At 43.3% G+C, this 23,539-nt stretch overlaps 1 protein-coding gene across 2 annotated transcripts in view; it reads right to left on the minus strand.

Annotated features, from left to right (window-relative positions):
* The window catches only part of NCAN (neurocan), a 316,793-nt gene that overhangs the window by 38,116 nt on the left and 255,138 nt on the right, over positions 1 to 23,539 (minus strand). For both annotated transcript variants that reach the window (XM_068234189.1, XM_068234188.1), the window contains 3 exons: positions 18,549 to 18,665; positions 17,416 to 17,529; positions 5,216 to 5,374 (listed from right to left, as the gene is read on the minus strand). In XM_068234189.1, the coding sequence (XP_068090290.1) occupies positions 5,216 to 5,374; positions 17,416 to 17,529; positions 18,549 to 18,665 (390 nt within the window). The remainder of the gene's footprint in view (positions 1 to 5,215; positions 5,375 to 17,415; positions 17,530 to 18,548; positions 18,666 to 23,539) is intronic.

Here is a 23,539-nt window from a genome sequence, read left to right on the forward strand (position 1 = left end):
ATGGGCGGCTTCTGGCAGCCAGCGGCAGGCAGAAGCGGAGCAAAGTGTTGTCCTGGCAGGCAGCAGCTGTGCAACAGGTGTGAAAATATTTATCTTTTTAAACTCTTTTTTTTATACTAAACAGGTAGAGAGTCAACTTCTCTATCGGAGAAATAAGTATTTTTAGCTTGTTTGCTCCTCATGTACAATATAATAGACAGCCATTGCTCTCAACTGGAGGAAATAGGCCAGAGATCTCAGATTTTAAAGCTGACGTTAACGCTGATCTAACCATCTATAAGTCAATCTATGAAAATAGGGGTTCACCTAAGAAGTTTTACAAGCTTTGGAAAAGTTGGTTGTCACTTCTTAAAATTGATAGTTCCTATGTACATTGTAAGTCTAATTGTCTTCTGTTCTGGAAACTGCTATATGGAGGGGAGAGGGGACTTGGGCTCCTTTGGGGATGTTGGAGATGGGATTGTTTTGTTTATGTATGTATACTGCAAAACTCAATAAAATGTTTAAAAAAAAATAAATAAATAAATAGGTAGAGAGCCAAAAATGACTCCCTTTACCAGTTTAAGGCTGGTTTCACACCAGGACGTTGCGTTTTAGGGGACGTTAAGGTCGCATAACGTGCCCCTAACGCAACGCCTGGTGCTCTCTGATGTGGACGTCAGAATGAGCCGTGTTGTGCAGCTCACTCTGGCGTCCGTGATGCGTACTCTTGGACGCATGCGGCATCACGTGGTCCCGCCCGGCCAATCGCCGCACAGAGCGGCCGCTCCAGGAAGTAAACACTGCACGTCACTGAGTGCAGTGAATATTAATTAGCCATGTGCCTGCCGCTCTCCGCTCCTCCCCAACATTACTGAGCATGTGCAAGCAGTCTAACACGGCTCTGCCGCTTATAAAGTACTGCATGCAGTACGTTGTCTTATGGCGCAGCGTTACTAAGTAACAACATGGGCACTGTGAACAGCCCATTGATTTTTCATTGCTGTGCGGTGGGGTACGTTACAGGCTGCTCTAACGTGCGCCTGTAACGTCCCACAGTGAAACCAGCCTAAAAGATGGACGCCTGGGGTCTCCTTAGTAGAGGAAGCTCCCAGATGCCTTACAGGAGATAGAGACTTTTCACCTGCTCTTAGTAGGTGAAAAGTCCTCGCCCATGTTTGACAGGAAGTATCATTTCCTGACACATCTTAACCTTAAAGGATACATCCAAACTGTTAAAAAAAAAAAGATCCACTTACACGGGCTTCCTCCAGCCCATGGCAGCCATCCTGTGTCCTCACCACAGCTCCAGTGGCTCCCGGTCTTCTCTACTGGCGCAGCCGATCTCCCCAGGCTAGGTTCCGGCTTCTTCTGCGCTCCACGGCGCGGGTCACGTGGTCTCCCCGACGTCATTAGAACGGTACTGCGCAGGCGCAGAACTACTGACCTGGAGCCACCGGAGCTGCGGCGAGGGCACAGGATGGCTGCCATGGGCTGGAGGAAGCCCCGGGTAAGTGGATCTTTTTTTTTAAAAAAAAAAAAGCTTGGATCACTCCTTTAAGGGTTCTTTCACATCTGAGTTGATTTTGCTTGTTTTGATGCAACAGCCATTGTGTGTGTTTTCCAAGGTAAAACTAAAGTCCATGGACTTTCATTTTACCTTTCACATCTAACGCTGCGTTTTTGTGCTATGCATTTCAATGCACCCCGGAGCTCTTAATCGTCTAACGCTTGCGTTATAAGTTGTAGTGTAAATCAATGTAAAACGCAAGCTCCAAGAAGAGCATGCGTTTTTAAAACTTTTCAACACACACAGTTACAGTTGAAAATCAATAAATGATAACATCACCTGTGTTTTCCTATGTGCTGTACCGGATTGAAAACACATTAAAAACGCATACTGATTATGGTACAGCGCACAAAAAAGCCAGCACTAAAAACGCACGAAAATGCATACATCAAAGCGTATGGGTTGACCTTTCACCGATGCCATTGCAGATGTGAAAGAGTCCTCATTGAATAGGTGGAAAAGGAATCACTGGGCGATAAAATTGCCCAAGCAAGTTCTTTATCGCCAAGCGCTACCTAGAATTGAATTAGGCAATGGTCCCGTTGCATAATTTAGAACTTGCCACTGCTTTACACTAGCGAGTTCTCGAATTGCATAGGGCCCCATGACCAAAAATTTGTGTGGTCAGTTAGTTTATATGTTTACATGTGACTTTATTGCGCAACACACCAGGCAGAGTGTGAATGCACCCTAACTATCAATCACTAAACACTTCAAAATGCACAATGATAACTTTGTATTGCTTACACTCAGAAGAGGTAATAAGGGATAGGGAATGGGAAACAGCAAATTATGTTGTTTCTGATTGCAGTGTAAACAATATAGTACTCAGGATATTGAAGCTGACAGGGTAGCCCAAAAGAAGAATCAGTGAATGTGATTGAAAAATATAAATCAAACAACTTAGCTAGCAATTTACAATGTATTTCATAGAGTTATCCCAATTACCTTTAGGTACAATACACTCCATTGCTTTCTGTTTATGCTACCTTTTTTTCATGGCACATCTGCCAGCAGCATGTGATGCCACCTGGGGAGTCAGAGCTATCCCTTGGGTGGTTAACTCATATGGAGCAGGGAGTCACTAGTCTGCTGATCAAGGTCTGCTCGGGGGCAAAAATATTTACCATGGGCCAACAGGGATGCTAATGGATTCCCACAAGCTTTAGTGCCATTGCTGCTGGGAGGAAACATTACTGATATATACACGTTTATTTAACCTTAAATTACATCAGAATTGCTGTCTCTCACTTAGCCTATGCTGCTTTTTCTCTATCTTTGATATAATTTTTACAATATATCTTCATTTAAAATAAAATTATGCAGATATATGAGTAAGAAAAACTAACTCTAAGGAGCTCAGAGGCTCACTAAAGTCTAGTAGACTGGAATAGTAAATCACAGGGCAATGACACTGAAAGTAAATGGCTACCTTTCAAACAGATTCTTAATCACTATTGCAAAATGTATATACTTTATGGGAATAACATTCTAAGGGCTTTATTCACAAAGCAGTGCTAACTGTTAGCACGCCTGTGAAAACCCCCTTAGCACGTCTAAATGAGCTTTTCACGCGCTAATTATGAGCGCAAAACTTTACGCACGCACTGCACAGAGCGCAGGGCGCTCTGCGCGAAGTGCCCATTACAGCCTATGGGACTTAGCGCGCGCATAGGACTTTGCGCGCGGTGCTTAGCGCGTGATCTGATTGAGAAAACCAGTGCTAACCTACTTAGCACCCTGGTTAGCACGCCTAAAGACTTTAGACATGCTAAGTAGGTTAGCACCGCATAGTGAATCAAGCCCTAGATCTAGTAAAAGGCCAGAATGGATAAAACTGTTTTGGACATGGTTAAGTGTAAAAGGAGTGCCCCAAAGCAGAAAGGGACTGCATCTGCATTAACCGCTTCCGGACCAGTCTAATTGAAATCTATGCCCTGTTTGGGACCTGTTATCCCTGCCAAGGTGTAGATTTCAATAAGTGAGCCACACAGACCTGCCGGTACCATCAATCGCGCAGCTCTCCCGCTGCTGAAGCCCACTCACCCCTGCTGTCACATTGGCTCACAGTGATCACAGGGTCAGGAGTCAATTAAAGAGAATCTGTACTCTAATATTCTTACACTAAAAAGCATACCATTCTATTCCTTATTTTCTCCTGGGCCCCTCTGTGCTGTTTCTGCCACTCTCTGCTGCAATCCTGGCTTGTAATTAACAGTTTTAGGCAGTGTTTACAAACAAACTAACCAGCTTGTGATAGGCTCACATAAACAGAGTGTGTGAGTCATACAGAGTGTGCAGGGGGCCTGCAGAGGGTGTGTATCGCTTCTATCCAATCACAAGCAGCCCTGCACATTCCACACATTCAAGCCTTAGCCCGACAGACACGACAGAGGAAAGGAGATAAGATTTATTACAGAGACAGTGCAATTAGGAAAGGCTGCAGTAAGCCAGAGCACATTAGAACAGGCATAGGAACTTATAGGATAGAAGAACTAAGGCTGAAAAATGTGTTACAGAGTCTCTTTAAATCAGCTCCTGACTGGCTCACGGAGCTCTGCTGTCATAGCGATGGGAGGGCGAGTGGGCTTCAGTGATGGGAGAGCAGCGCAAACAGCAAGAGCAAGGGGTCCATGCAGCGAGACATCAGTGAGCCCGGTTTTTGTACCAGCAGTCTCTGGTCCTGGTCCTTAAGTGTATGAAACTTAAGTCTATGGTCAGCCTCCTATTTTGCTAAATGCATATGATATTACAATTACATTCCTTCATAAATCACAAAGATTGCTGCATTTTCTATACTTTTGCCATCTTTATACTGGCTGGATCCTGTAGGTCCATTTCCTGCTGAGATGAAAGGGCTATCTTATTGGACAGACCAGGTCTTTCTATGTGGTCCAAGCTCCTACGCCTATCACATTATTATTATTATTTATTGTATTTATAAAGCGCCAACATATTACGCAGCGCTGATCATGATCATGAACTTGAGGTAGTCAGGGAAGAAATGGAAGAGACACGAGCAAGTATTTCCCTGTAGCACAGGGATCATTATTTGTTCCCTCACGCCTCTTCCCTCTGATAGCGAAGACACTACAGCTCAGTACAGTCTTATCTTGCTGTCCCCCGGTCAGTGCACAAAAAAGCATTTAACCCTTGGGGGGGGGGGGGGGGGAAGGGTTGCCTGCTTTACTGCGCAATGAGTAAGGGGGAAGTGAGAAAAAAAATGGTGATGAAACTGCTGAGCTGTAGTGCTGGACTGCTGGTCACCTAAAATAGGGTTGAGCAGGGTGGGGCCAGGGGCTCTGTGCTGGAAAATATGAGCTGTTCTGCTCTCATGGTAGCTGCCATTTCCCTGATATGAATCTTAGATCACATGACTAACTTTTACAAATGTAATTTCTCTTCCACTGCTTCAAATATGAACATTGTATGAATAATAGCAAAAAGCCATATTCATCTTTACTAATAATGAACAATCTGCGGAAATGACGTAAGGACCTTTAAGATAAAACTGGAACATGTAATTATGTACTTGACTCCTGCTTTGTGGAAGGTTATAAAGACAGGCTTTTACCATGCACATAAGAGATTGTATCTGTACTGTACTCATACATTGTATGATATTGCTCACAGTATTAGTGGCTTGATGTACATGAACATGCTTACTCTTGATAAAGGCTTGTTCCTCTGGTGAGTGAATACTAGTCAGGTGACCAGATCTTCTCCGGCAGTCTCTTTCTGCCTCTTCCCATGGCCTACGCTGGGGGAAATATCGATAGCAAGACCCTTGGAATTTGTGCCAGCTATGATCACAGCCCTCTGTATCTAGAGAAGACAGGAAACACACAATACATCAAAATCAAACCGTATGGAACAAAAATGTATGTGTAAAAGTTCATTAAAGATATTATTGCACGTCTGTTTATGTTTTATCTCTTGCAAGATTTGCTGATGAATAAATATGACTGCACTACCTGTCTTAAAGTGGACCCGAATGCTTGGACAGAACAGAAGGAAAACATAGGGAAATGCACCCTCTATGTATTTAGAGAGTTTAGCCTGTATAATTTTCCCTCATCTGTGATTAATCGCAAGTTGTAATTTGATCCCTCAGATGTGTCAGCTGACTGCCATGGCAGAGAGGGTAATTTGAAAGCACAGGATGTTAACAATATGTGTGCTTCCATGAAAGCAGGGAGTAGAAACACTACAGAATTATTGCAGGATTTGTATCAGCTGTAACAAAGAAAATGTTTTTCTTTGAAGGTTATTGTGCTGTTGAGTATCTTTTAAAGCAGAGAGAAAGTTCTGAGTTCAGGTCAGCTTTAACATGACAATGGCAGACAGTTATGTTAAGACCTTTACTCACCAGATGATCTACAGAACTAAAAACTGAAATCAGGCATCAGAATTTAGTGCTGTCATCTAGGTATTAGCAGTCATCAGTAGGGATAATGGGAAATGTAGTCTTATGTAAAGCAAGCAGTTGGTAGAGGAGGCAGCATCAAGCCTTACTGTCATCTTTGTTGTTATCATAATACAATGGGACCAAAAAGATGATATTATCAGGATAATAAACAATAGTTTAAAGAGACACTGAAGCGAAAAAAAAATTATGATATTATGATTTGTATGTGTAGTACAGCTAAGAAATAAAACATTAAGATCAGATACATCAGTCTAATTGTTTCCAGTACAGGAAGAGTTAAGAAACTCCAGTTGTTATCTCTATGCAAACAAGCCATTAACTCTCCAACTAAGTTTAGTCCTGGAGAGGGCTGTTATCTGACTTTTATTATCTCAACTGTTTTGTTTTCCTCTGCTAGAGGAGAGGTCATTAGTGCACAGACTGCTCTGAAAGACTCATTTTGAATGCTGAGTGTTGTGTAATCTGCACATAATATAGAATGATGCAATGTTAGAAAAAACACTATATACCTGAAAATAAAAATATGAGAATATTTTCTTTGCTGCTAATCTTCTAGTAAATATTCATAGTACACAACCAATTCACTATATCATATTTTTTTTTTTTCGCTTCAGTGTCTCTTTAAGGCATCAAGAAGAGCTTTTTATGTATATAATTATATATTTTACATTTTAAATCTAATGAATCTAGTGCATCTAATCAAAGGTGGGTAATAAATGTTTATGGGGGATTTAGTAGGAGCCTATAGTTCCTTATATCAGAATGATTTAGCCCTTGCTAATATGTAGATAGCTCTCTATCTATGAGGTCTCTTGCACACTAGGCTCTTATTCAGTTAAGTTTTCTCCTTGGAGATATTTTTTCATCTTCTGATAAAAATGCCTTTTCAGCACCTAGATATCACCTAGAAGAAAAAGTGAATTGCATATGGGCCTACATATTGTCCACATACAAGGTTTTTAAAACATGCACGCAGTTTGTTCTCCATAGGAAAACAAATGACACTTTCAGATTTGTGCTTTTCCGATTTTCACACTGCACTGCACTTAAAAGCACAACATTTTGTCTCTGAAAATACATTCCTTTTAATGTTAACGACAGAGGATGAAAATGAAAAAACAAGCAAAAGCATCAAAACTCTAAAAACACATGCGCTAAAGCAAATGTAACTTTCTGGATTTTTTGGGTAGGTTGGTCACTGAATGTGCATCAATGTCATTTTCAAAAAAGTGCTATATAGTGTTAAATGCCATTACATTACTGCCAAGGCTTCTCAACATCCGTGACACTTGCATGCATTCAAATATAGTAAAATGTTACAAAATAATCTTTTGTTTACACTTTGCAAAACAAATCATCATATCATGATACTGGCAATAGAGAAGCATGTCTGTTGTCTTCTGCACACAGCCATCTATTTTGGCATCACTCAGCTTTGTTACACGTGAGCTTCCCAGCGCAGCTGTCTGGTTGCAAGCAGAAGCACACAGGTCACATCATGGGGGTAAAGGAGGACACAGACACATGGCTCAGCTGCTGACACAGGTGAAGTTGTACTGCAGGGAGCTGACTGCGCACAACCTGACCCACCGCTGCCCTACCCGCTGCACAGTACCAGAATAAAGTCACATCTGCTCCCTTCATCTGCCGGTCTGGAGGCTTTTACTTAACACTGCAAAGCACAGTTGTGGCAGCAGTGTCCTTCCCTTAATCCCTTTATGCTACTCATAATAAATGAACAAGGCATCTGTCTTTCTTAATATAATAATTTATTTCCTGTCTTCCCAAAAAGGCTGTATAATATTCAGAGTGCATAGTATGTGTAACATTTGTCCCTGCTTTCCAAAAACGTACAATGTCCCTATTTCAGATGTGAACGTACTTACACATACAGTATTAGTCCTTATCTTAAAGTAGATCCCTACCCAACTTTGTATGATACCGTAATGTGTGCAAGTGTGAGATTCATAAACACTGCTCCAATAGCCTTCTGGGTATCTTCATTTTGTAAAATCTTGATGCATGATATCATGGACATGTCTGTGTGCTGCCCTCCTCCACTCTTCCTGCTGCCATGTTTTGTTTTCAGCAATTAGATATACCATAGAAATGTCTGATAAGAAACATAACATCCGGAAGTACGGTTCAGAGTGGTTTCCTAAATGTGATGTCATGTTGGGATTTTTAAACTCAATGAATGTTACCAAGAAGGCCTTTGTGAGGAGAGTAGGATGTCACAACTGCACACACTCCCACCTATACTGTTATGTGGAGATGGGAGGAGTTTCATTTAACATACCATTTTTTCAGTTGTGTGAGAAAAATGGAAAAGCTGCAATATATCCAATCAAATAGGAAAGAAAATGCCTGATAATTGTTCATGGTCAAGGTTGAGACAAGGGCCTTAGCCGTCCAAGCAAGGGCACACCATGCTATTGCATTCATGAACGTAACTAAGGATGGATCTATTGCTTTGTAACAACTTGTAAGCACATTATGCACCAGTGAATAGCTAGACATTGATAGAGAAGTCTCGCCATAATAAAAAATCACAGTGACTTGGGACAGCAGCTCAGAGCCTTATTTGCTACAGTAACTTAACTGCAGTGTTAAAAAAAAAATGTGGTGACAGTTGGAGTTCTGAAGAAAGTCACATAATCAGTTGAGCAGCGCCAAGCAACTAAGCTCACTTCAGTTACCCTTTAAGTGAACTGAACAAAAAGTGTAGTAGGAGTAGGACATGCAGGAAAAATGTACTTTCAGACACCTCTGTGTCTGTTGAGTAGTAGATAAATGCAAACCTACAGCTTGCATTTATCGACATGAGAGGGAAAGCAGAAGAGCAGTCAGACGCTAGATTGGAGAGTAAAAGGGAGAAGCTGCAGTTCCTCACCACTCAGCTCGAGCCTGACATACCCTAGCTATTTGCCACCTTTCTGTTATAGATATGAAGAAGCGTGACAGACCTGCAAAACGCGTTGTCCTTTTTTGTGCAATCGAGCTGAAATAATTTCCACCACAAATGCCTGGTGTGTGTTTTTGAAAGAGGTAAGTCAACAATTCCTCTCTATTTTAAAAGTTTTTGGTTACATTATTGGCTCCTGGATTTTGTTTTGTTGTTGTTTGTTTTGTTTTTTTTGGTCCTGGATTCATCTAGTTCCTATCTCTCAAGTTGTCATGTCCATCATGTCCATGTTGCATCTCCTGTCTGCACTTGTGTGATATCACACACAAGCAGTGCTGACAAGAGATAGTCAGAAGAATAATTGCAAAGAGAGCAAGGCAGCTAGGTGGAAAGCCTCTGCCATGACAGATTCGCCCTTCCCCCAGCGGAACGGTGGGGGGATAAGCTCAGTGGACATCTGTACAGATGCTTGCCGTAATGGTCCTGAATGGCCACCTTGGTCAGATTCCATGCATATAGCATGATACGATAATAGACTTGATAAGATAAAGTAGAGTAAAATGCTACACAAGGCAGCATTCACTAAGCTGTACTGCGTGAGGAATTTGCAGTTCTTGTGGTAATACCTTCTACGATTTACTGTTTCTAGCTCCGTCAATTCATTAGAGGTGTTGCTATGGATTCACCACTTTCAGTATTTTTGGTCGATAAATTACCTCTCGATTGAGGTAAACAGTTTCTTTAGTCAGTACATTAAAATGTCACAAGCCCTATTTACGCCATTTACTGCAGGATTTTTATGCAGGCTAAAGCCTTCTGTTAATGTATATTCCCAAATAAAACACGCTGTTTTAATCTCTCCACATAACAAGTGCCACTATGCCAAATTTCTAAATGACTGAAACACTAAAGTAAACCTGAGATGAAATACAAGTGTTAATTTATACTAATCTTGGGGTTCTATAGGCTCTTCAGACCACTCCTCTTTCAGCCCTCTGGAGGTCTTGCTGCTAAACACCCCATTTGTAACTCTGGCCATGTGTCCTCTCTGTACTTGATTCCACATGGCTGTGTACAGCAGCCATCGCTGGGAGCATCCTGGGCATGCTCAGTTCTGATTGTTTCTGAATTGCGCATGCCCAGGATGCTCTCTGCCATGGTTGCTGTGCATGTGCCGGGCTCCAATTGGTCCCATTTGCAGGAATGGGAATACAGTGGCAAGAAGGTGCATCCATGCTACCCAGTGTGTGTTCAGTGAGAAGCTAGGGCATTTGTTTGGCATAAAAAATGCAAGCTCCTTTACTCTAGTCTATAGTAATGTGCTCCTCACATTTACACAGCTTCAGCTGCCAAAGTGCCTGATCAGGAGTGACCATGTGACTACCAAAGTTGGAAGAACAATAGTGGCCAAGCTACATTTCCCAAACTACAATGCAAAACCTATGAGAGATTGGGAGTGGTGGCAAATGGTGTGAAATAAGCTGTGACCAGGGTGAAGCATGGAACGACTTTACACATGTATTTCTTTAGCTACACAGTTCAAGTCACACCACATGCTTATTCAGGTTTATACTCAGGAGATGGGTGGGGGCTTGTGTCAGGTGTCAGGCACTGTGCAGTCATCAATGACCATTCTGCAGACATCAAGGGAAACCTGCTCTATGGTCACCTAAAACAATCACAAACGATCATTTCAGTCAGTGATGGGTTTCAAAAGCATTGTTTGAACCTGAACACTTTCAGCTGTGAACAAGCAATTCAATGTCTTTATTCAGCATAGGCTGAACAGGTGAATTACAAAGGACAGTGCACAACAATGCAATCACATAACCATCTAAAGCCTCATCTACACGGGTAGATGAGGCTGCGATCCGGCGGCTCGATTAGCCGCCGGATCGCCTCTTCTGCGTGCCCACCGCGTCCCCGCTCGCCGCGCGTGCGCCGCATTCGATTCCCCGCTCATGCCCACTCGTCCCCGCCGGCGCCGCTTATCTTCCGCACGATTCCCTGCCATTGTCCCCTCGCTGGGAGCGAGCAGGGAATCGGTGGTGCGGAGATCCGTCCTGTCGGATTTTATCAATCGAGCCGCATCAGCGGCTCGATTGATAAGAAGCATCGCGGCCGCATCTACTCGTGTAGATGCGGCTTAAAGAGAATCTGTATTGTTAAAATCGCACAAAAGTAAACATACCAGTGCGTTAGGGGACATCTCCTATTACCCTCTGTCACAATTTCGCTGCTCCCCGCCGCATTAAAAGTGGTTAAAAACAGTTTTAAAAAGTTTGTTTATAAACAAACAAAATGGCCACCAAAACAGGAAGTAGGTTGATGTACAGTATGTCCACACATAGAAAATACATCCATACACAAGCAGGCTGTATACAGCCTTCCTTTTTAATCTCAAGAGATCATTTGTGTGTTTCTTTCCCCCTGCAGCTATCTTCCACTGAAGTGTCAGGCTGTTTCTTCCTGCAGAGTGCAGACAGCTCTGCCTGTATGTAATTCCTCAGTATGTGAAAGCCCAGCCAGCTCAGAGGAGGATTTATCCAGCTTGTAAAAGATAATAGAGCAGAGAGAAGCTGCACTAATCTAAATAACACACAGGCAGTGTGCAGAGAGGGGCCTAGAGGGGGAGATGCATCACAGAACCACAACACTGAAGAACTTGGCAGCCTTCCAGACACACGCTGACAAGTCTGACAAGAGAGAGATAAGTTGATTTATTACAGAGATGGTGATAGTAGAACGTGCTGCAGTAAGCCAGAGCACATTAGAATAGATTTTGGAACTTGTAGGATGGAAGAAAACCGGATGAAATTTTTGTTACGGAGTCTCTTTAAGGATAAACACAGGGCATAAACTCCAAATCATGCTTTTAAAAGTGGCCACAAACAACATAATAAAACATTTCATTTTTCATGTTTTTTAATAATAAGATCAGTTTTATAGAAAAATTGTTTTTTTTGTGTGTGAAAAACATGATCAAATGTATTGTTTTTTTTTTTTTTTTTTTTAATATTTTTTGATCAGCCATGGCAGAAAATCCAAAACTAATCTTTCAGAAAACTGTATAGTATAGGATTGATTGTACATTTCTTGACTTATGGGCAATTTTCAAAACCTTTTTTTTTTTTTTTATATAAATGGAGAGAAATTGAACACACATGTATGATTCATTGGTCAGATTTTTTCAAAAATCGTAATTCTTGAATCAAATACAAAAAAATATTTAAAACATTGTATCCTGTGTGGCAAGAGGAAGGAAAGAAAGACATTGCGACAGAAAGCATAAGTTAAACATTACAAAGTCATTTTCTAACTCTAGCTTGAGTAAAGTCATTTATATTCAGCTCCTTTCTCCTCTGCTGGAGTATTGATCTGCGACTAGCACACTCGTATATTATCAGTCAGACAAACTATCTTCTGTGCTTGAGACAGCTTTCTAATCTCTTGCTTGTTCTCTTTTACATCCTCTTCCTTTTCTGTTACCTTATCTCCTTCTGTCATGCTCATCCACCTCTCTTTGATTTATGGCAGTAATTAGGTAAGACAAAACATGATGATTATAATTAACTTTCCCTAGGGGCTGACATTCTATATTTTTGAGTTGTTATTCTTTCTTATAGAGGGGTGAGGGGAAAATTCTGGTTTTAGAATTTTAGGGAAAAGTTGTGGTAGATTCCCAACATGTAACCATAAAATGTATTCTTCTTTCCAGTTTTATATATGGTGTTTCTTGTGTCTTTTATACACTATCTGTGACCAGTGATCTTCATCCAAATTCCACTTATCCTCATCCATGCAGTATATGTGTGGCTACCACTCCACCATAACATGTGCAGCCATTCATGCCCCTTAACATGTATGACCAGCTTATCCCTACATAACATGTGTGCCCAGCTATAACGTAATGAAGAACAGAGGCGCCAACAGGATAAAACCAATTCTTAAAACGTTTAAAATTGCTTAGGAGGCAGTGGTGGACTTACCCCCGGCAAGCAGACACAAAAACTGTGTATTCAAAACAATCAAATTTATTGGTACACTCCAGGATTTTTTTGCAACGCTTTTGCGGGTATATTCCCGCTTCCTCAGGCAATGGCAGTGGCTGGAAGGTGTAATGGTTAAGGGCTCTGCCTCTGATGCAGGAGACCTGGGTTCGAATCTCAGCTCTGTCTGTTCAGTAAGCCAGCACCTATTCAGTAGGAGACCTTAGGCAAGTCTCCCTAACACTGCTACTGCCTATAGAGCGCGTCCTAGTGGCTGCAGCTCTGGTGCTTTGAGTCCGCCAGGAGAAAAGCGCGATATAAATGTTATTTGTCTTGTCTTGTCAATAAAAAATAGGAGTACACACAGTACAGTTTCAAGGTCACGATAAGTGCCTCTATCTGCCCAGCTGCTAGGCCCCGTTCACACTTGCGGTTCGAGTCCACAAGTGTCCTGGGGTCCGGGGGGCGCAAAGAGACCGTACGGGTCTCTGCGGTGGCCACAAGTTGCCACCAGTTGCGGATCCGGAATGTATCAAGATACATTGCAGTGCCAGAAAGGCACCGCAAGCATGGGGGATACCGGCGTGTAGTCCGGGCCCCCCAAGTGGCATAGGACCGGTGCTGGAAGCATCTGGTCCTATTGCCAGTGTGATGAGAAACATCAGTTTCTCATTGCACAGCATGGCCGCATGTTCGGGTCAGGATCCGGCCCGGGTCCGCAGCCGCACCGGGGCGGACGGCAAAAATAGAGCATGTTGGAAAAAAGCCGGATCGTCCCGGAGCTGCGTTCCCGGATCGGATCCGGATCCGGACGGTCGCACGAGTGTGAATGGATACATTGATTAACAATGTATCCATTCACCATCCGCTGTGTACGGAGCGTTCCGGGTCCGGGGAAGCCGGACCTAGAACGCTAATGTGAATCGGGCCTTATACTGTTATAGTACCCCAGAGCTTCAGCAAAAGTGCTATATATTGCAAAAAGCAGCAATCTTTTTGTGTTCTATGAAAAAAATCGTCTGCATATATTTTACACCTCTGCATAGAAAACAAATAGAACAACACATTTTTGAAGATGTTCAAGCTGAAATTCAAGATATTTACATATTTCTGGTTAAACATTTCAACATACCTTCTTAGCATACTGAATCTTACAACACAATAAAATTGCAGTTTCAAAATAATTAAATAGTGTCAAAAAAAGCTATATTTCTCTTGAATAAAACAAAATAAAAACAAACAATTTTGGCGGGATACACTAAAAATAGACCTAGCTATTTATAATGAATCACAGGCATTGCAGAACTGTAAGAACACTAGTGGGGTAACAGAGGAGGTTTAGTATGTTGGTGCTGAAATAGGCAATATAGAATATATATTTGCGCTTGCAGGGATGTTTTCATAGTATTTTCCCTTACATTTCTGTGAGAGGGAATGCTGTTCCATGTTAAAATACAGCAGTGCCAGCTATTAGCTGGCAATCAAGGGAGCCATCACCAGGAGCATTGCAACGGCTGGGAATCACATAATGAGTTCCCGATGTACCTGTGCAGGATGATGGGCACACACGCTGCTTGCTTAACTTAGTAACTCTGGCCCACCACGTATTCTACTTACATGTAATTAAATTGCCTAAAATGAGGCTCTAGGCAATGAGTCCAATATACTTACATTAACCACTTGCCGACCAATGGATTTTTCACTGATCGGTGCTGCGGGGGCTCTACAGCCTGCAGCACCGATCAGGAGTGCAGCAGGGCGATCAGACTACCCCCTTTTTTCCCCACTAGGGGGATGTCCTGCTGGGGGGGTCTGATCGCCGCCGGCCATCTGCGTTTTGCGGGGGGGGCTTCTCAAAGCCCCCCTCCGCAGCCATTTCCGCCCTCTTCCTCCTTACCTCCCTCCCTCCCTCTCTCCGTAATGCGCAGGACGGAGTTCAGTCCTGCGCATTGAAGGATAGGCTTCAGCCTATCATATGCCGGCGATCCCCGGCCAATCAGAGGCCGGGGATCGCCGATCTGCCTTACGGCGCTGCTGCGCAGCAGCGCCGTATGATGTAAACAGCGGGGATTTCTTCCCCGCCTGTTTACATTTTGCCGGAGAGCTGCGATCGGCGGCTCTCTGGCTGTTCACGGAGACACCCTCCGTGAACTGACATGGAAAGGCCGCTCGATCGAGCGGCCGTTTCCATGGTAACCCGCAGACGACCAGTTTACGCCAATCGGCGTTAGCTGGTCGTCAAGAGGTTAAAGGGAATCTGAAGTGAAAATAAACTTATGATCTAATGATTTGTATGTGTTGTTCAGCTAAGAAATAGAACATTAGTAGCACAGATATGAGTCTCATATTGTTTCCAGTGCAGGAAGAGTTAAGAAACTTCCGTTGTTATTTATGCAAAAAGAGCTTCTCTGACCTCTCCGACCAGTTTAGTCAGCTGCAGTGCTGTTATCTGAGGCACTTATACTTCAGAGTAACAGTTACAGGCAGCTTCTGATAAGGTTTTACTGCAGGGAAGTCCAAAGGGTCATTAGCTCTGCTCTGTTTCATAGTTCAAAATACAGTGTGTTTGTAAAGTGTGGTTGTGAGTGTGGTTCTGAGTGTGCTTTGTAAATTGCAAATATTAGAGAATGATGCTATAAATAAAAGCTATATACCTGAAAATAAAAACATGAGACTATTTCCCTTGCTACTAATGTTCTATTAATTATACATACTACATTTACACTTTATTATCTCATCAGTTTTTTTTTTTCGCTTCAGAGTCATTTTAACATTTTTAGTTTAAAAAAAAATTGTTTACATTGAGAAATGTTTCATCACTAATCCTTGCTTGCAGAGGCCTATTTATTAAGGTGAAGAGAGCTGCCACTGTAATTGCAGCTCTGCAGCACATTGTAGCACTGGACAATAGAAGCTCTGGCCTATCTATGATCGTAAAGAAACAAATCAATTGCAACCCACTGGGGTTTTTAGTATAATACTGTATATAAAAACAGAGTTTTTAATTGTCACTATAAACAGTATATTTTGCCATGAAGCGTGTTATAAAGTCGTTAGATAATGATGCAATTATACTATGTTGGTGCATCACTTTTTTAAAAAACACAGCCTGACGCACGTTTCAGAGCCAAAAGCCACTTATTCAGACCCAAGTGATATTTACAAACGGCACCACATCATAACCAATGTTCACTTTCCCTGTTGAAGCACAGAGCCTTACTGATCGTCTCTTTATGATGTGGTACAGATTGTATTACTCTTTCCTGAAGAAGCAAGTCATAAAAAGCGCACCAAGCTATGTTTTTAAAGGAAGTGTTGCACCGACATTGTATAATGGAATCATTAACTATGGACATCATGACAAGCTTTATGATGAAATATACTTTTTTATAGTGCCAGATAAAAGCTATGCTTTACATAGTGGAAACAATTTAATTACCCCAATGGGTATTTACTGATTTGTGTATTTACTGTAACTGTTAGTGTGGGTGAATGTTGATTATGTGATACTGCTTATAGCTTGTCTACTTATAAGAGCACCACTTTAACAAGCAGCCGTTCTAATGCCACATCATAATAGTCATTCTATGTATAGTGTCATCCTGTATAGTAGCTTTCTGCAGATGTTATCAATTTACAGTGCTCCTTTATAGTGCCCCCATTATAATGCCACCTACATAACGTCCTCCATTACAGCTTTACAAGCACTGAGAACAGCTTGGAAGCACATTTTTTCATACAGGTATCAGAAAAACCCTACATGTAAATTACTACCAGAAAAGGTACAAGAACATCCTAGGTGTAGTTTTCTGTCAGAGGAGGAATAAGAGGACACTCTGCATGAAGATTACTATAAGAAAAGGCATAAGACCACCATGCATTTAGATTACTATTGGAATAGGTAGGCATAAGAATACCCTGCATGTAGATTACTATCAGAATAGGCACAAAAACACCCTGCATGTTGATTACTATCAGAATAGACAAAAGAACACACTGCATGTAGATTACTATCAGAATAGGCACAAGAACACTCTGCATTGAGATTACTACCAGAATAGGTACAAGAAACCCCTGTACTGAGATTTCATTCAGAATAGGCACATGAACACCCTGCATGTAGATTACTACCAGAATAGACAAAAGAACACACTGCATGTAGATTACTATCAGAATAGGCACAGGATCACCCTGCATGTAGATTACTACCAGAATAGGCACAGGAACACCCTGCATGTAGATTACTACCAGAATAGGCACAAGAAAATCCTGCTTGTAAATTCTTTCAGAATAGTCACAGAGTAGCAGTTTATACTGCACACACTGAGAGTGGCATGCTGGTATTCTAAAACTAGGCTTAAATTACAAATGATAGAATGAGTCAGTTTCTTTGTTCTCCTCAGCTTCTAGAACTTCCTTGTGAATCTTCTACCTTCATCTTTTCCATCTGTGCTATCATTATCACATCTGTTACATTGATACTTGCATTGCTACAATTAGTATCCCTTTGTAATCCCCACACAGATTGTTGGTTTATTCTCACCTTTACCACACGTGCTTCCCCCATAGCTTGGTAAACAAAGGCAAAGGAATGAGTTGATTTCATCAATGCATGTTCCTCCATTTTGGCAGGGGTTAGACAAACATTCATCAATATCTGTTGAGACATAACATGAAAACAATGATCTCTTGGTAGAAATATGTGTATGCGCGTTCATTTTTGTGTGCTAAGTGACTGTTTTACACATTTTGAAGCTATTCCTTACAAGTGCAAGGAACAAAAATACAGTCAGAAATGTCTGTAGGCTTCTGTAGCAAGGCAAGCAGGAAACACAAAAAAATGAACTTAAAATTCCATTCTGTGATCTTGATGTCCCCTCCTTCCTGAGGTCATTTACTCCCCTATTCCCCCATCCCCACCTTGTTCCAGCTCCTCATTCCTTGTTTACTTCTCTTTCAGTTCTTCCACCCCTCTCCCCCCTTCTTACACTCTTCTTTTACCCCTGCCCCTTTTCCTTTGCCACCTTGTATCAGCTTGCTACCGCTTATTCTCATTCACCTTACCTCCTGCAGAGCCTTTTCTACATTACTAGGTGACACACAATCTATTTGTTTATGGACCTGCAGAGGAAGCTGCGCATTGGCCACAAAATACACTAGGACCCTTCTGTTTAGCACGTTAGCGACAGCTGATCACTCCAAAGTTCATGCTCATTTTAAGTGATTTGTAAGGACTGTTTTGTGGTGTTAAATATATTGAATGTATTGAAACCCTAATCTATACTTTGTTCTGGCTGTACTTGTATAACTAGCTTCCCCACAGAGGGATGTGCAATTTGAATGCTTTCACGGTTCATTTAGATCCTTTGTAGGTCTGCTTTAGGAATTGTAAAATATATGTGAATCTTATTGTATTATGGTTCTTGACTTTTTCAAATGCGAATATCTATACTATTGTGATAAAACTACAATTCCAAACACATATTTAATTGAGCTGACTAGCAAAAAATGAGATTTGATTGGTTGCAGTAGGTCCCTGTACTTTGCATATAATCATTACTCTTTGGAGAGCAATGATGAACAAGCTGCTGTCTCTTGTCATAGCTGCTGTCAGTTGCTTTCATAATGCAGATCAGCTTCCTGAAATTCTCTGTGTTCCTGACCGCAGGGACCTACCAATTTCACAGTTTTCTCCTGTGTAGCCTTTGTGGCAGATGCAGCTGTATGAACTTCCATTAGACTGGCAGGTCCCCATATGCAGACAAGGACTGTGAACACAAGGTTGAGGTTCCCCTAAAAAAAGAAAACCATAGCAACAGTTAGTGAAGAGAATAATATTACTAATGGTGGCCACTAATGATCCAATCTTTTTCATCCAATCTTACCAAATATATGTAGTATAAGGGTAAATTGAGTAAATACATTGAATGGATAATTTAGGCAGTTCCCTTATATTACATAGAAATGGTAAGATTGGATGAAAAAGGTTGGATCATTAGTGGCCACCTTAATGCTGGGCATACACGGCACTTTCTTTCCTTATCAATCGAGCCGCTGATGGGCTTGATTAATAATATCCAACAGGTCCGATGACCTGCCGGATAGATTCCCCGCTCGATCCCCGGCGGTGGACAATAGCGGGAAATCAAGCGGCTGATAAGGAGCGCCGGTGGGGACAAGCGGAAATCGATCCGCGCGCACGCACGGACGAGTGGGGATGCGCCAGCATCGAGCCAGCGGCTCGATCCGGCGCATAATTGCATCCAGAAATGTGCCGTGTATGCCCAGCATTAGACAGTCAAAATACATGTGCTACTAATCAATATGAAATTGAAAGCCAATAGGACTCGTCCATGTCAGGGAATATGCTAATTCTCTCCTTGCTGAAGCAATGCCTCCAAAATATTATCAAAGCTTGACAAATACTAGTGGATACTGAGAAGTGAGGAGTGTGGTGATATATTGGGGTGATGATGATATGTACGGTAATATGCAGAATATAGCCGCAGTATGGTATCGCATAGAAGCCATATGTTTCATTTTTCTGACTATGTCACGTGTATGTCTGCTAGAAGGCAGCTGTTGCCTGGAGTTGCTAGCGTGGGGCAAGGAAATGGCTCATTAGGCCTCTAGCCCATCTGCTGTCTATGGTGTGATGGTCTGTTTGTCAATGACCACTACATTTGCAACTGAAGGTGACCGATGGTGAATAGGCTAACAAGCATCTGGCCAGGAAATGCCTTATTATCCCAAAAGTAGTCAAGCCCCACCTTTAATCTGCTGTGATCTGCTGTGAAATACACTTTTACATGTGGAAGTTAGATTTCTGGGAATTCAATTATGTTTGGAAAGTTAATTAAAACTAGTCCTCCCCTTCCCAAGGAAGTGGCAGCCTCCAGGCGTATCTCTCAGTACAAGAAGCAGGGCCAGATGCCTAAAAAATTATCTTCTCTTGAGGGTAGCACATCGCCAGAGCTGATCCCGATCGAAATTGGTAAATCCGTGTCCCTCCACGGTTGGACATTTGCGTTGGTAACAAAACAATTTGCCAAAATAGAAGGGAAATGAACGTGAACGTTACGTTCACGTTCATTTCCCTTCTATTTTGGCAAATTGTTTTGTGTGTATCGTTGTAACTTTTATTTTGTAACTTTTTACTTTGTTTTTTGTACATCTTTTGTATATATTATTTTCTGCATTGTTCCACTTTTTTTCTGGAATATTAAATCGTTATTTAATAAGTTTGACTTCTGCTGTACTAAACTAACACTCATAGCCTAGAAGAGACTGAAGTGTAACTGTGTATAAGTCCATGCCTGATTGTATGATTGAGCAACCCTACCGTATAAGGTTGTAATAGCATTGTGTGTATGGGCACTGGTGCGCTCGACAGCAGAGTGGCTAACAGTATCGTTCGGAACGGCTGTTAGTGGTTTTGCTGCACTACAGTGTAACTTGCATTACAAGTCAGTGCCTGATTGTGCCGTGTTACTGTACAACTGTACTGTGTGTGTGTGTGCGTGGCGTTCCCGTATTCGGCCTAAAGCGCAAAGCTGACCCGAATACGAAAACGCGGATTGCGCGCTGAGCACTCGACAGCCGAGTGGACGTGTCTAGCAACAGCTAGTGGTGGCAGTAAGGAGCGTTTGAGGGGTCCCAGCCTTGTTTGTAGCTTGAATAAGGCTGCTCCCCGCTTGATCTGGTCAAACCCGCAGTCGGGAACCGTATACGCAGGCGTGCCGCGGGCCGGTTCCTGACATAATTGGCTGGGAGTGGTGGGAACGTTTAGTACATTAGTACGCAGTTTAGCTCGCTATTCTGAGTACTAAAGGCTGGAAAGCTTGCTAGAAGCTACTAGCCTACAGAAGTCTTCTCAGTGCAGAATCTATATACTTTTTTTTTCAAGGATACACACTTGGTATTTTGCTTTCCCTCCCCCTTTTTTCTTTTTATTTTGCAACGTGATGGCTCAGAAAGAAACCAGCTATGCAAGGCAAAGCAAAGAAATACTACTTAACCTGTGTGAGCACAAAGGCATCGAGACGGTGAGCGGCCAGACTAAGGAGCAGTTAGTTCGTCCCCTCGAGGAGTATGATGAGGCAGAGCAAGCCCGTGCTCCACTGCCAGCGGATGCCGCTCACAACACGCCAGAGGAGGAATCGCTCCCGCCACAGAATGCTAATGGAGACGATGTCCTGGGCGATCCAGCGAACATGGAGATGACATCTCTGGAAGCCGACCTACAGCTACTAGGTTCGGCTGATCCCGAACTGCGCCTAAAGCTGATCCTGGAACATCGGCAAGCAGAGAGGGAAAAAGCTGCACAGCGACTCCAGGCCATGAGGGACAGACTCCAGGCCGAGAGGGAACAAGCTGCACAGCGACACCAGGCCGAGAGGGAAAGTGCTGAACAGCAACACTAGCTGGAGTTGGCTAAACTTCAGCAGCAGAACCGGTCTGCTGGACCCGCAGAACGTGAAGGTGAGCGAGTCCACAGAATCCCCATGGATAAGTTCCCCGCTATGGACAAGGACTATGACATAGACACTTTCCTACAGGGGTTTGAAAGGACTTGTCGGCAGTATGGGGTGCCCCGTGAGCAGTGGGCAAGGTATCTCACACCAGGGTTGAGAGGCAAGGCCCTGGAAGCATTTGTGAGTCTCCCCCAGGAGGAAGAAACAGACTTTTAGGCAATTAAGAAAGCCATCATTGTGCGATACCACCTCACGCCAGAGGTGTATCGCAAACGTTTCAGGACAGTGCAGCGAGGTCCCAATGACAGTTACCTGGATCATGCTTGCAACCTGTGCACTGCCTTCCAGCAGTGGTTAAATGGACTGGCGGTTGAAACCTTTAATGTCCTGCAGGAACTGATAAAAAAAGACCAGTTCCTCCACACGTGCCCTGTTGAGGTCCGGCAGTTTGTACGGGACCGAGAGCCGAAGACCGTGGATGAGGCCGCGAAAGTCGCTGATTCCTACACGTCCAATCGAGTATTTGATTTTCGGAGGACTACGGCGCCCAGCTGGAAGGGAGAAAAGACCACGAGACCTTCTCCTCTGAGCACCCAGCGAAGCCAAGCACTGCAGCCTCCTGGAGGTAAAACAGCCACCGTTGACACTCGGAAATGTTTTGCCTGTAACAAACTGGGTCACATCAGTGCTACGTGCCCAGAAAAGAAGGAAGCCCCAAACTCTGGCGGGGCACGGAATGCGTTGTGTGCCACCAGGAATGCAGGTAGCTATGCAGAAAATCTGCAACCTGTCACGGTTGGGGATACAGTTACCACCGGTCTGAGAAACACTGGAGCAGAGGTGACTCTAGTGCACCCCCAGCTTGTGAACCCCGAGGAGTACATTCCTGGCAAGACTATGGCTGTCATACCCACCGCCTTGGTCCACCTGGATTGGGGGGCCGGCAGCGGAATGAAAGAAGTGGGGGTAACGGATGCCATCCCCATGAACGTTTTGTTGGGTACTGATCTGGGACGGTTAGTGGCCCGGTATGAGCCTACTCCAACCCCTCATGGAGCCTGCATCCCCAGCAGAAGTTCAGGACTCTTGCAAGGTAATGTTTGATAACTCTGTGCAAGTGGGGGGTGCTGGTGAGCCCCCAGGGGCTAAGGACTGTGTACTAGGAGCCAGCCCTAGTGAATCTCCAGTGCCCAGGCCTGGAGGGGGACACATTGTTACCATGAATACAGATAATACTAATGTAATATGTGCTGTGTTGCATAATGACATGTGTACAGTGAACGCTCCGTCAGCTGCAGTGGTTACCCGCAGTGCTCACCGGGCTGCAGCAGACGAATTGTCCACTGAAGGGGCTGATATCACTGGGTCGGGCTCCTCCACTTCAGAGCCTGGCTCTGAGGACCCAGAGGCCTCTCAGTTTGCCACCTCACTGGTGCCTGTGGCCAACAGCGCTGAGTTCTCTGAGGCTGTACGACTTGAATCAGAATCAGAATCAGAATCAGAATCAGAATTTATTATCGCCAAGTACAACGGTGGGTTGTACCCGGAATTGGTTTTGGCGCATACAGGGTCGTTGATGAAAAAGACAAGAAACAGCATATGGATAAGCATGGTACATACATAGACGGGACAAGCATACATAGGACAACATTACAGCTTGTGCGTACAATTAAGCAGAGTGCAGCATTGCATACAGTTAAGCATGGTACATACATATAAACAATAAAAAGCAAAAACAAAAAGCAAAACAGAAAGCATTACAGCATACACGTATAGATTAACGTAATACAAACAGAGCATTACAGCATACACGTACAGATTAACATAATACAAACATAGCAAAGCATACATTGATAGCGGGAACAGAAAAGAGTGGGACTGGAGGAGCAGCCTGAGAGCTGATATGAGCGCTGCCATTTTCGGCACTGGACGCTACACAGCGACACGCTCCCAACAAGACAGGTGCTACCGATTGTCCACGAAAGTAGAGAGAGAAGGCTGAGAAAAACTGAGGGGCATCATGATGGAGGCGGACAGCAGAGTTCACTCGGACCAGGTTGCCCGAGGGGTAGCACTCCTGGTTTCAAGTCTGCACGGCTGGTAATGAGGGTGCAGACGCAGTGGGGGCCCTGTGGGGCCAGGAGGCACCTTTGCTGGGCCGCAGTGGAGGTGGACAGGCCAGGGGGCAGCAGT

Source organism: Hyperolius riggenbachi, chromosome 1, assembly GCF_040937935.1.
Source record: "Hyperolius riggenbachi isolate aHypRig1 chromosome 1, aHypRig1.pri, whole genome shotgun sequence".
Taxonomy (NCBI): Eukaryota; Metazoa; Chordata; class Amphibia; order Anura; family Hyperoliidae; genus Hyperolius; species Hyperolius riggenbachi.